This window comes from Chaetura pelagica, unplaced genomic scaffold (assembly GCF_000747805.2).
Source record: "Chaetura pelagica isolate M959 unplaced genomic scaffold, ChaPel_1.0 scaffold166, whole genome shotgun sequence".
Lineage (NCBI taxonomy): Eukaryota > Metazoa > Chordata > Aves > Apodiformes > Apodidae > Chaetura > Chaetura pelagica.
This window is the reverse complement of record NW_009953758.1, coordinates 2072217-2086048: the sequence shown is the minus strand read 5'-3', so window position 1 is coordinate 2086048 and position 13832 is coordinate 2072217. Positions and strand designations below refer to the sequence as shown.

At 36.6% G+C, this 13832-nt stretch overlaps 1 protein-coding gene across 2 annotated transcripts; it reads left to right on the top strand.

Annotated features, from left to right (window-relative positions):
• Nucleotides 1-3307: 3307 nt before the first annotated feature.
• Nucleotides 3308-11799, top strand: VDAC2 (voltage-dependent anion channel 2). 2 transcript variants are annotated; one of them, XM_010000743.1, is made up of 9 exons: nucleotides 3359-3425; nucleotides 4444-4493; nucleotides 6219-6221; nucleotides 6717-6869; nucleotides 6958-7010; nucleotides 7460-7687; nucleotides 9235-9385; nucleotides 10270-10327; nucleotides 11254-11799. In XM_010000743.1, exons 1-9 carry the CDS (start codon nucleotides 3359-3361, stop codon nucleotides 11343-11345), a joined length of 855 nt encoding a protein of 284 aa, XP_009999045.1. In that variant the 3' UTR covers nucleotides 11346-11799. The 2 variants fall into 2 exon arrangements, with proteins under 2 accessions (XP_009999046.1, XP_009999045.1); XM_010000744.1 differs by lacking the exon at nucleotides 6219-6221 and having other exon boundaries at nucleotides 3308-3425.
• The last annotated feature ends 2033 nt before the right edge of the window (nucleotides 11800-13832 follow it).

Genomic DNA, 13832 nt, shown 5'->3' with positions numbered 1-13832 from the left:
GTTTGTTTGTTTTTGTGCTTTAGTTGCAGGGTGAGTCCAAAGTTTAGTGCTGTTTCCAGTGTATTTTTAACAAAGTATGTTTTAAATAATAGCAACTTGTACATTCCTGTGTGCATTACTGGAATACAGTTTCAGTCTACTTAATGCTTTGTTTGTTTGTTTGCTCAATTTTCAAGGAGTCTGATCTAGTCTCTAGCCTGATCTTCCATATTCTGAGATCTTAAAATTATTAGAAATATTAATGGAAGTCCTTTGGAAGTCCTTGACGTTCCTTTAATTGTAGGGTGTGAGAGAGTTCTGAAATATTACCTCGAAGGAGAACTGTGATGTAATATTCTGAAAACATCAATACATTTTTCTGGTTTGGCGGTTTTTATTATTATTTTTTTGCAGAGGAAAAAAGCATGTTTGTGGCTCTTGAGCAACAGATGAATTCAACTTTTTCTTAGGGTGGTATGAAACAAAGATCTGGGTGGAGCTTCTACTTGATTCAGATAGATTCTGTGTTTTTGAAATGATCAATAGGATTATCTGATAGTTGCTTTCCTAACAAACCTCTTGTTAAATGGTACTTATATTTTAGGCACTTCTGATTAGTCGTTTTAAAGTTTAAGACACTTCAAATGAAGAAATTTACTTCTGATTATAAGAATTTGCGAACCTAGCTAACTTGCCAATGTTGCAGGACACAGAAATGTTTTGATTTGTTTTTTTCCTTTAGCCCTGTCTTCATTTAATTCTAATGATGACAGTGGCTTATCAGGTATTTAGTATTAACCAAATTAACTCTTGGTTTCCTCTTTTGTCCTTGTCTGTCCTTGTCAGTATAGGATTAGAACAGGAGTGTGACAGTTGTACTCTATTTTTTTTTTTTTTTATCACAGAACTTGCACCTGTAGGCTGTAATATCTGACAAATACTGGTTGGTTTCTTTGCAATAAGAAGGATGCTTAATGAGACCTGATAAAATGGCAACATCCTTTTTACTGTAGTAATTCTTTGAATTTAGACACAGATACCAGTTTTAACTTCCCAGGACATTACTGCATAGCATAAATCTCTCATCTGTAGTGGTCATTTAGTCAGATGGGAAATATTTTTAAAAAGTGAAAAGCTCATTTATTTACACTGTAAAGGTATGTATGTGTGAAAGGCTGGTATAAAACTTTAGAAATAATTCTTCTGAAGATGCTAGTTAGAAGTGATACCTAGTCATTAAAGAAAAAATACATAGGTAAAATTTATCTGAATTCATTTATACTGCTAATGAATTGTATGATTGCTGTACAGCACAAATTTAGAGAGCAAAGAGCGTGTTTTCCACACTTTCTTGTAATTTGGTCTAACACCTGCTTCTTTTTATTCAGTAATAGGAACAACTTAATGTCTTGTCACCAGGATTAGTATCAATTCTGCTGCAGAATTTTCTCAAGACTTATATGGCCTTGACTTGGGTTAAGCCTTCTTAAGCTTCAAATGGTCTAAGTCACTTTCATGGTTGGTTTGTTTTTTTAAGAAGTATAGTACTTGATGGAAAACCAGACTTGTTCTGTGTCCTTCAGCAAGCAATGGATATCTTGCTGTAGTAACCTGGTTGTAGAGTTTAGAACTCCTTATTGAAGAAGGCGTTATAAAATTTTAGTTAAACTATGAATATAAATGGTTTTGGTTAGGGAGGTGTAGTAAGATACTCTGGAAAACTGCACTAGAAATTGTAAAAATATCAGAAGCACTCTTGGGCCTTATTATTGCTTCATAAAATAGGCTTTTTTTTAGTAGTAGCAGTTCATAAATTAGGCCATCTATGGGAGGTGAAGTCAGGTGTCTTTTTGTTGGGTGTTTGTGTGGGTTTTTTTGTGGTGTTGTGGTTTTTAGTTTGTTTTTCTGTGGGTGCCGTTCTGAAATGAAGAGTTTGTTCAGTGGAATGGTGCCCTAAAGGAAATTATTCTGAATCAGATGTTCAAGCAAAGTTTTCCCTTTATGTAGACAAATAAATATGTAAAGAAATTCTTCTGACAGAGAGGAGGGAGGGAAAACAGCTTGCCTCAACCCTGCATTATTGAGCACGCTTAGGATCTTGTACCGATCTGCAGAAGATAAGCAGATAATGTTGATAAGATGTTGAATATTTAAATATTGGTTAAAAGTAATACATAAAAATAAAATCTCTCTAGTTCTGAAGATATTTTTCAATTTACTTTAAAAAAAAATGAGCAAGAGCAAGATAAACAGTCAATTATGTTAATCAAACTCTCTCTGCAAAACAGATGTTACCAATCATTTTGAAAAGATAAGATTTTTGTTTGCTTGTGTTTAGCCTTTTAATGGTGCTTATCTAGGTAGTTTCATTGTTTTCCCCTCCCTTCCTGCCCCCCACTTTTTACAGCATGGAGGGAGTTGATTAGTTTTTTGAAATATTCTCTGGTTTGTGTATTTTAAAACTTCAAAGAGCTGTGCCTCTGTAACAGTGGCCTTTTGCTATTGAAATCATGGGAAAACAGTCACCCAGGGAAGGTACAGATAGAGCTATCTTCACAGGGAGGAGAACCACACAGGCCTGTATGAGACCTTAGGCTGGTATCTATCCATCGGGCCGAACCTAGTCTTGAATGACAAGTTCTTTAACAGTGACATTGCCAGAGGCTCCTGTCTGGGAGGGGAACTTTTAAAGAGAGCATTTCTCATTGACCCAACACTCCTACTACTTATTTGTTTTAAACTAACGAGGCAAACCCCCAAAATTAAACTCTTGTACTTTAAAAGAGGACAAAAACTTCATCAGACTGATTGCTAGTCAATGGCATTAGACGTTCCTTTTACAGTGTCATGTTTGCCATTTAAAGCATGGAACAAATGGTGCTACAGAACAGATATGCACTCTTTTTACATTTTGAAAATAAACCGTAGTATCTCCTTTCAGGTAATTTTCATAAGCATCTGCCAAATTTGACTTTGGAACTTCAGGAAGCAAGTATCTGCATTATGGTTTTTCAAATTCCCAGTTCTCTGGTTTTTGGTAGTAACTGCCAACTCTGGAAATGTGAGCTATTAGTTGATTTCTGGTAATTGAAGATGTGTGGAAAAACTTACTAAAAAAAATAAGAACTGTGTGGTTTTGTTATGCCTCTACACGTAGGTAATCTAAGCTAAGAAAATATTCAGTGTTCACAGTGAACATTTCAGAAAATCTGTAGATGTTTCACAAAATACTGTCATTGTTTGAGCCATCTATTAACTGCCCTCAAATATGGATCTGCCTTGAAGAGTGTCTTAATTTAAGAGTTCTGGTAGCATTTTTTTTGTGTAGGTGCAGTGGTGAAAGATTGACTATTAATGAGCCCATTACCTTTTAGCTCCAATGGCGATTCCTCCATCATATGTAGACCTCGGCAAATCTGCCAGAGATATCTTCAATAAAGGATATGGTAAGAATAGTACCTTTTATAAAACATGGTGTTTGTGATGCAGCATGTCTTGTGTGTAAAATCGAATGCTCAAATGCCTGTGTTTCTGTGGAGGGGGAAGGTGTGTTTTTTATGTCATTACCATCAACTAACATAATTGCAAGCCTTTTGTGGGCTGATTTGATGTTAAGTCTTTTAAGTCTTACTTCTTTAGCCACATAAATGTCAGAGGTGTACAAGTATGCAATAATGTCTGCATCAAGTGTAATTTAAGTTAGGAGTATGCTTCATTTACCAGCCTGTCTCTGCCACAACATTTTTTTATAATAGAAAGGGGTATATACCACTGTAACATTATAGCCTTTTTTTTGGAAGAGAAAGAGGAATAGCTATTGGGATAAAGAATTCTTGAACATTTTCAAGTGCTTTAATACCAGGCAGTTGCATAGTTAAATTCTGATTTATTACAGTACTGCTTCTTCCTGTTTTTTGGGAGCTCATCTGGGGGCTTTTTCATGAAGACCACTGCTCAGCTCTCTGATAGTAAGAATGTAACACTCCCATATTATCTACTTAAATTATAGTTCAAATGTCTTTGTATTTTCCAGTGACTTTGCTTTTACGGATTTCTAAGATATTTCTTCTTGGTGCTGAGAGACAAATTTTATGCATTGGGATAGCTCTTCAGATGGCATTTACCATCCTGGGAGCAGACAAAAAAAATGCATTTTGTCTGTCACTAGGTCTGGCTGTTAGAAGTCATTTTTTGGTAGTTAAATGTGCAGTGTACAACTGAGAGGCTGTTCTCACTTTCTATGTGGTGATGATAAAACAACTCCTGGCTTGTTCTAGCGTGGCCTCCTCTACCCACTGTGGCATCTAAAATAGGAGTGTTACTTAAGTCAGTCAGTCTATGGTTGTTTTAATATGTGTATATACATGACATGCTGCTAAGACTGCTTTGAAAACCAGCTTCTTGCCAAATGTGCAGGGTCTTGATTAAAGCCTGCTGTTTTAACTTTGACATCTGTTTGTTAAGGTTTTGGTTTGGTGAAGCTGGATGTGAAAACAAAGTCTGCAAGTGGAGTGGTAAGTTCAAATACCTTTTTTTAAGTATATATTTTTTTTCTGGATATGTTTTGATATTTAATTAGAATGGACACCGTCCAGATGCTGTTAAGTAGTTCATATGAATCATAAACTTCTGGTGTAAAATTATTTCAGAAGCCCCTAAAGATCTGACTTTATTCCGAATATAACGGGTATCATGCTGGTCAGTAATATTTGTAGAACAAAAGTTTACTCGTTGTCCCCCCTCTTATGTCTGGAGATTAACAAATAGCTGACATTTTAAAGTATTGGAATTTATCAATTGTAGTGCACATAATTTGTTTCTAAAGTACTTCATGATACTGTTTGTATTTGGTGGAAATTTCTAGCATTCTAATACTTGTGTGAAATAGTTGGCAGTGAATTAGCACCTTGAATCTTTAAAGATATTAAAGTGTTGCAGTTAATATTCCATGCAAGATATCTTGGTCATGCAAGCAGTCCCTCCTGCAACTTCTATCTATTTCTAGAGCAGACTTTGCAAGATATAAAGGTAGATTCCCCCCCCCCATCATAATTGAAAGCTTTAACAGTGTTAACTGGCTGTTAGAAACAAGGTGGGTGGATTATATGCTGTTTTTTCTAGAAGTCTATATCTCAACTGAAGCACAGTTTGCAAGAACCGTGTTATTGATGTTGTTCTTATTTTAGCTTGTTTCTTTCAACAACCAGTAATACTGGTAAAATTCCCTGCAAAATCCAAGTTTTCATGTGAATCCCATGTGAGTTATAAGTCATCCTGCTCAGGAGGAGGAAGTATTGGCATGTAGATACTACAAATGTTTTAAAGCAGAGATGAGATAATGTAATAATTTGCTGCTCCTGAAGCTGTTACCACAGTAGTTGCAGTCACATAGGCTGTTCAGTAGTGACAGCACAAAGTGAGAAGTGTCACTTGCTACGAAGTAGACCTTACTAGAATTGTGCAGCTTTGTGCACAGTTTAGTGCTATGCTAACATAATTTGAGTGTCTTGGCTATGTGGTTAAATGTGATCAGTCAGCATTAAAGAAGAGTCTCATGCATGGTTTTGCAGTATTCAGTAGGTCTTGGGCTGTGGGAATACAGATGCTTAAGGACTTGTGATTTCAAATGTGATCTTAAAGTAAAAACTGTGATTCCTTCTGAGGAGATGAGTGTGAATAGTTGATTTGAAAATAATATTGTGCATGGAGGAAGTCAGAGACCAACATTTTGATTTATGTGTTTTTAGAAGTTGAAATAATGAACTTTTTAAGCTGTAAGGGCAATAATATTTCAGTGGGAAGAAAACCCTTGCAAACCAGACTTCCATTTCTACTAGGTATTGCCTTTAGTTTCTGAATAGTGGTAGACGGAAATTACTCATTCTGTTCTTTGTGAGAATCCAAATAGTGGGAGACATCAGGAACTATTCAGGTTGTTAAGGAGATGTGAGTGGTATTGCTGACTTCTAAAATACTTTCAAGAATTCAAAATAAGACTCCTACAAGAAGCATAAAATCAGATTGTTGTCTTATTTCACAATTCAAACATGAACATTATTCCTGTGGCACTAAACCAGAGTGTCAGGGCATAGGAATTTTATAGATGCCAATAAAAGCCTATGTTGCCTGTGGCTTGTGTGAAAGACTGGTGCATTGTTTGGCTGAGAACTCTCAACAAAATACCCAAACCAAACAAAAACTGAAACCATCACCCACTCCACGCCCGATTTGGAAAAAAGATGGTGTTCTGTGACATTCTACAGTTGTATGTAATTTATCTTCGGAGGTGATTGACTGGAAAAGAAACCTGTGATTCTTAAGGAATTTTCTGAGGATACACTATGGGCCTTAGAGTGTTCTTGTCTCTTGGTTTGATTTTTAATTTGCTCATTAACAGTATCAGACTTAACTTTATATTTCTAAAACTTGTTTCTGCTTCTAAGGAGAAGACTTACAGTAACTACTGTCTTGCTTCTGAGATGTGTCGCAAACCTATACAATTATTAATAGTGGCAGAAACACTGCAGTTGAGATGGGGCGTGGGGGAAGGCCTCCATGTAGGCATGAATTGTCTAGTTCTTATCCATATTGTTCCCTCTTTTCCCCCTGCAAGTTGTCTAATGTTTTTCAACTTGGTGTGTAGAAGAAGAAGATCTTAACACTTGCTGAAGAACATTTTTTCTCTTTTAGCACTGTGTAATGCTTTCAGGATCACATCTATCTTCTGTCCTTTTTAGGAATTCACAACATCTGGTTCATCGAACACAGACACTGGAAAAGTGAATGGTAGCTTGGAGACCAAATATAAGTGGGCTGAGTATGGGCTGACTTTCACAGAAAAATGGAACACAGATAACACTCTAGGAACAGAAATTGCAATTGAAGATCAGGTAATGCATCAGGAGAGTATTTATTTGTTTTATCTGGCTAGTAGAACTGAATTTATACCTTTATCTTATCTTCTTCCCATTCAATTAGATTGCCAAAGGCTTGAAGTTGACATTTGATACAACTTTCTCACCAAATACAGGGTAAGAATTGTTAACCTTTTAACTTTATTTAGGGCAGTACCAAAACCCATGGTCAGTAAATGTTCATCTGGTCTGTTGTATTGACAGAGATGTTTGTATGGTTTGCTGTTGATGTAAATGATCAAATCCTAATGCTAAAGGCTTCTGCTTTTTAGCATCATTTTTTATTCTATAGGGTTACTGTTGAACATTTCACAACAGTCCAGTCCACTTTGCTTATTTTCTGGCATAGAAATACTTGGAAGGTTGCAGGAGGCACGGAAATGGCTTCATTTTCATTCATCACAAAATGCCTATTTGCAGTAGCCCTGTGGTTTCTTGGTGGGTTGCCTGTGCTTTGGCCCAGTCTAGTTACATGCGCATGGTATTAGATACATTGTGTAGAGTCATATGGCTCGAATTTGGCAATTCATTGCAGAAGACTTAATGTAACTGTTTCTCTGTTTCAGAAAGAAAAGTGGCAAAATTAAGTCGGCTTATAAACGTGAATGCCTAAACCTAGGTTGTGATGTTGACTTTGATTTTGCTGGACCTGCAATCCATGGTTCAGCTGTCTTTGGTTATGAAGGATGGCTTGCTGGTTACCAGATGACTTTTGATAGTGCCAAATCAAAATTGACAAGAAATAACTTCTCTGTGGGTTACAAGACTGGAGACTTCCAACTCCACACAAACGTGTAAGTATTGAACATTTTGTGCAGATATACGGAAGCACGCTTTCTCTACCTCCTAGTCAGAATACAGATCTGTGGAATAGAAAGAGGTACTTACAAGGCTGTTAAGTAGAGTGCATTTTTCATTGGGAAGCTCTAAATAAAAAAGAAATGTTACTTTGTATCTCTTTTCAAACAGTAAATACCTGTGGCTTGTTAGCATTTACAGCATGACATACGCTACAGCAGTGCAATAGTTCATTTAAACAGGGCTGATAATAATGCATTTTCCAGTACTCCCATTACATTGAATTGTATCTGACTATAATTTAAGGGCAGTGGATTTGTTAGAGGTAGTAATTAGTGTTGCACTTTTCAAGTAGGCCAGTAATAGTTTCTGGGGCAAGACTAGAGGGGTCTTTTTGACTTTTTGAGTAAGGTTTGTCTTCTTGTCTGTCTGGGATGAAGAGCACATGAAACATTTGAGTGTAACTAAACAAGCATAAGACATCTTAATTATGAACTTTTTTGGACTTGTTGCCTTTGGATCTTAAATGTTCTTCAGAGCAAGCTGATCAAAACCTACTGAAGAAAATAGTGTTTTCAATCTAAGTTAATAAAAATTGGTGCTCTTCTAGTGTCTTTTGTTAGGAAATAACTTGATTTTTGAGATAAAAGTTTGTCCTTTTGAAGGGGCAGAATGGGGAGTATAACTGTCAGTGTTTATGGAGGCTGAGGAGTATGGGAAGAAGCTACAAAATGCTTTATAATCTGGCTGTAAGAATTCCATTTCAGTTCACTAATATCAAACACAGTAACACATTTTCAAAAGAGTCGTCTGGTTCTTTAGGAGTATCGTAGAAGCTGAGAGAACTGTAGCTGTTTAGTTTTGAGAAGTCCGAGAGGAGATCTTACTAATGTCTACAAATATCTGAGGGGCAGGTGTCAAGAGGAAGAGGCCAGACTGCTTTTGAAGGTGCCCAGTAATAGGACAAGGAACAGTGGGTATAAGCTGGAACACAGGAAGTTCCATCTCAACATGAGGAGAAACTTCTTTACTGTGAAGGTGATGAGCACTGGAACAGGCTGACCAGAGAGGTTGAGGAGTTTCCTTCTCTGGAGACTTTCAAAACCCACCTGGATGTGTTCCTGTGTGACCTCCCTAGATGATCCTGTTTTGGCAGGGGGGTTGGACTAGATGGTCTCTCGAGGTCCCTTCCGACCCCTAACATTCTATGATTCAATAATCATAGAATTCAGAATACCTATTTCCTACCTTAACATTTATCTGTTAGTTTTGTAAAGTTATAATCTGGAATTACACTTAAGTACATAGTTCAGCATTAGCATAAGAATTAGGTGTAGTGCTCTGAAATCTTTTTTTTCCCCATGAATTGTTGCAATTTAATTTTGCCTTGAAGCCTTTGTTACTGTCCTCTTCTCCTGTCAAAAAGTCTGAAACAGCTCCAACTTTTGGAATTCTTACTTGAATAAAAATTTGAAGTGTTTAAAAAAATTTTTTTTGATATTATGTAAACGCAGGAAATTAAGTTTTTTCTTAATTTGTGCAGCAATGACGGTTCAGAATTTGGTGGGTCAATTTACCAAAAAGTGAGTGACAGTCTGGAAACTGCTGTCAACCTGGCTTGGACAGCAGGTAGCAACAGCACTCGCTTTGGCATTGCGGCTAAATACAAGTTGGATTCCACTGCTTCTATCTCTGTAAGTATGGCTCTAACTAGTATTTTCACTTTCTGTGGATCTGTGTCCTTTCTTAGTACAAAAGGTGGTATGTCAGGAAGTCTTGCAGGAATTACTATTACAGGCAGTTACAATTGAACCAGCAGTCTTTAAATTCTGTAGTATTGCATGTGGCAAAGTTTCTTACAGAATCTGTCAAACATTGTGCTACTGTAGAGAATCTAATACATTTTGAAAAAAGGAAAAAGAAAAATCCTCTTCATGTCTAGTTCTGTAAGTTTTCAGAGTTTTTTTTAAAACCAGGGTTTTTTTTTGTCATGTTAAGAACTGCAATCGTATTGGTTAAAAAGGCAATAGGCAGAAAAGGTTTTTTTGAGTTAGAAAGCTAGAATTGAACCTGGATTGTTGGAGTCATCCTATAGAGAAAGAGATGCAAAGTGAGCGAAATAATTTTGCACATTGTTTGTGATGATGTTATAAAATGTTCGCTGCTTGAATGATTGGACCTGCAAGATAGTAACTCTTTTGTAGTAATATGAGCATGGAGGATTGCCAAGTGGCTTATCTGGGGAGATGGTGGTAAACAGTGGTGGTGATAAATTGCTGTGGCCTTCTGAAAAGGGGGGAGAGGAGAAGCTCATCTGCCAGCCTACATTTCAGTAACTGTTCTCCCCACCATTACATTCTATCTGCTCTTAAATACATTACTACTTCAGCTGTAAATTGAGGGGAAAGGGCAGAGCTGTGAAGAGAGAATCCAGTAAGCACAGAGATATGGAAAGAACAAGTAAAATTCAGTTAAGTTGATAATGGGAATGTTGCCATAGCTGTTCTAGTTTTTTAATTATAACAAAGAACTGACTAGTTAAAACATTTCAACTGCTTTTGTCTTTATTTTTCTTCAGGCAAAAGTGAACAATTCTAGTCTAGTTGGAGTGGGTTACACCCAGACCCTGAGGCCAGGTAAGGATTATTACATTAAGTCACTCATACAATGTATGGCAATTGGGAATATGGCTTAGTGCTGGACTTGGTAGAGTGGGGTTAATGGTTGGACTTAATCATCTTGAAGGTCTTTTCCAACCTAAGTGGTTCTATGATTCTAAGAAAATCTTTGAGATGTATACATTTATTGTGCAACTATTGCCCCTCCTTCAGAATAGTCTAGTCTTGAGGGTAAAGTAGGTAGTTTATAGTAGCTTATGTTGCACATCAAACCTTTATCTAAACAAGACAGATTCCTTTGTATCCAGTGTTTCTGCATCATACTCCTCATTCATTTGTGTTGTAGTGGACTGTATGGTGTTGGATAGCTTAGCTTTAGTCTTTGCAAGCATTCTCTTGTAATGTTGTTTTCTCCAGTCATACTGTATTGAATGATAGGTCTTGAAATAATGATTAATTGTTGAAAGAACACACTTCCTGCTCTTCATATTTAGTAAAAAAATTCCTCAGGAAGGTAACTTGTTCTGCTTAAATAGAAAAGGACCTGTTAATGCTGTATTACAACTGTTTTCTTATTCAAAAACCAATACAAATAGTAGCTTAATTCTGTCCATTCCTTGATACAAGCGTTTGCCTTTTTACGCATACTTCTTGTTCTTCTTTGCATACCTTAAAGTAAAATAAAGGAGAGCTCTAGTGTACTTGTCAGTTAGAGACTCTGTATATGCACTTACTACATGATACTTAGAAAAAGCATCTAGCTTGATTCACATGACTAATTTTCAATAGATTTCAGGGGTAAATGAATTCTTCTTTAGAAATGTTTAGAGGAAAGTAATGAAATGAAAAAAGAGCTACAACTGGGACATGTAACGATGGAGGTGGAGTTGCATGAAAACTACTGTGGTTGTATGTTGTAAACATGCTCTTTAAAAATCTTACAGGTGTGAAGCTTACACTGTCTGCCCTGATAGATGGAAAGAGCATCAATGCTGGTGGCCATAAACTTGGTCTTGGTCTGGAATTGGAGGCTTAAAAAAAGTGAAGAAACTGCTGCAGAGAAGGGATATCAGAAGAATTTGGCCTTAAAATGTATTTCCAATGTGACCAGCAGGTTTTTTTCCAAGAAGGATGACCTAGAACAAGAGCTGTATCTGAAGTATTTAGACAGTTACATGTTAGCTGGTTTCTAGTTAAATTGGTTACCCATCTAGTTAAAATTCTGCATTAGTGCAGTCACGGAAACATATTTAAATGTATTTAACTGTTTAATGCGCTACCCACAAATAATGAAATAGACATTTATGAAAACTGTACAATTGTGTGCATGTTTGTTTTTATGTTCCTTTTAACATTCAATGTTGCCATTGGATGAAAGATGGATCGGTGGATGTTCTGAAATGCAGTCAATGGTTTTGTTAAATCACCTGAAGTAGAAACACATTTGGTATCCCAAGACAAATGATGAATAAAACAAGTACACACACTTATTTGTGCCTCAGATATTTTAAAAGTTAAGATACGAGGGTAGTGCTCAGTTAAGTTTTAACTTCTAACTTAAAATAATCCAAGACGTAGCGCTCTATACCTTTGTGCAATTAAGGACCCCACCTATGGTAACGCTGAATATAGATGGTTTTCATTGAACGACTGGATTCCTCAAGCAAGTTGAATGTGCTTTTCTGTCAGGTAAGATTTGTCATGACACAACTGTTTAATTTCTGTGTTCCACAAGCAAGATTTACTGCATTGCTAGTAGGCCTCCTGATAAGGAGTACAGAATGGTGTATGTGGCACACCAAGACATTTAAGAACTACTCCTTGATGCTTTTGCCTAAGGGGTGAAAAACCTCACCACAGTCACACACCTTTTGCTTATATTTGTATGAAGTGAGACCTATCTCTGCAACTGAATGTAACAGTATAATGGTATAACAGCCTGATGATCCTAATGCTTTGAGAGGTTTCTGCTTAAAATGACTGAAATAAAGGCTTAATTTTAAATGGAGACAGAGGAAAATGTATTCAATTTTGCTTTCTCTTTGACTGATAAATCTTTGCAGATAGCTACTTTGAGTCCAGAAACATGGAATAATGGAAAAATGTTTGTGTTTCTGCAGAGTACAATGAAGAGATTATAGAAGTATGAGGGATACGTTGTTTGTGTAGCATCCCTTAAGGTCCACCATAGCTAGCTGTGAATGGTTTTAAGGTGTTACATATTAAATACATATAATTAAAATGCTCTAAGAATGTGAGTTTATTGAGACTGGGGAGAGGACTGGAGCCTACTTAGACTCTCATAGGTGAGAAGGGTATCTTGATACTTAGTCTTGAAGGCTGTAGTTCACAGCAGCCTCCTTTATAGGGCAGGTTTTATGATCAGGAAGATTTATCTCTGGTTTGCAAGCTGTGTTTGGTTCATGCTGGATTTGACTTAAGCCTCATGAAAGTCCTGGTGATTTGCTTGAGATCATCATCATCCTGCATTGCTGCCCTCATACTCAGTCTGTGAGTTAAGTACTCTTGTAAAATGCCTGTTGTCATTAAATGCCCTTTTCTGAGGAGTACTTCTACTCAATGATGGAAGAAGCACGTAAGGTGCAATTTGTTGTACTTCATGTTAACATTCATAAACTGTATTTTTAGTCTGAAGGGTTTTTTTTAATGTGCTGGACCGGTTTAAGCTAGAGAGTGTGTGGCTAGACATTTGAATTTTAGTATGGATTTTCTTTTTAGTAAAACCACCTTTGATGCCTCACAATATGTGTCCAGGCTTCTTCTGAAAAAGTAAAAAAGCTATGTGCCTATATGTGACAACCAACACTAGCACCTGTGCAGATGATGGACTCTATCTTTTGCTTGTGAATCTTTTTTGCATCCTTAAACTAGCATGACTGTAACTTTGATGTTTCTCAGTTTTTGGAAGCTTTTGATAGGGCTGTTGTTGTCTGACACTTTAATGTACTCTAACCCTTTTTTTCCATACCCTGTTTACTCCTAGGTGTTTTCCTGAGGTCCCAAAATAGGCAAGTGAAATAAAAGCAGATACTTCAGCTCTTTATACAAGTTAGTAATGGAACGTTTGAACCTATTATTTTTTTTCCGTATCCATGTGCATCACTTTTCTAGTACTTAGTCTTTAAACCTGAAGTAGTTCCATTTGTTAAAATGCTGATAGGCAGCTGGAGAAATAAAAGGGCTCTGCAGTAGTTGAGACAACTGTGAAAATGTGAGTTTTCCTAAAATATTCTGTCACAAATCAGTATTTTGAGCATGAAAAGGAAGTTCAGTGTTTGTCTTGACATTGCTCAAGTGAGGCTTATAAAAATGCTTCCTAACTTTCTTTTCAAGTGTGTTACAGAAGCTGGTGCTGTAATCAAGAGTTTTGTGGTAAGAAATGTTGGTAGTTTAAATAGTTCAATTTTCATAGAACATGTAAAAAGCCTTAATGATACTTTCAGTGCTAGCCAGCCTTTCCTCAGGTGTCATTCTGAAGAAAATAAAAACAGTTGAGATAACA

What these genes read in the sequence shown, in the direction of transcription:
- VDAC2 (XM_010000743.1), top strand. Translation starts at nt 3,359, where the DNA reads ATGGCGATTCCTCCATCATATGTAGACCTCGGCAAATCTGCCAGAGAT. An exon ending in AAATTGCAATTGAAGATCAG is followed by an intron (nt 6,870 to 6,957) that starts GTAATGCATCAG and finishes CCATTCAATTAG; the next exon opens with ATTGCCAAAGGCTTGAAGTT. An exon ending in ATTCCACTGCTTCTATCTCT is followed by an intron (nt 9,386 to 10,269) that starts GTAAGTATGGCT and finishes ATTTTTCTTCAG; the next exon opens with GCAAAAGTGAACAATTCTAG.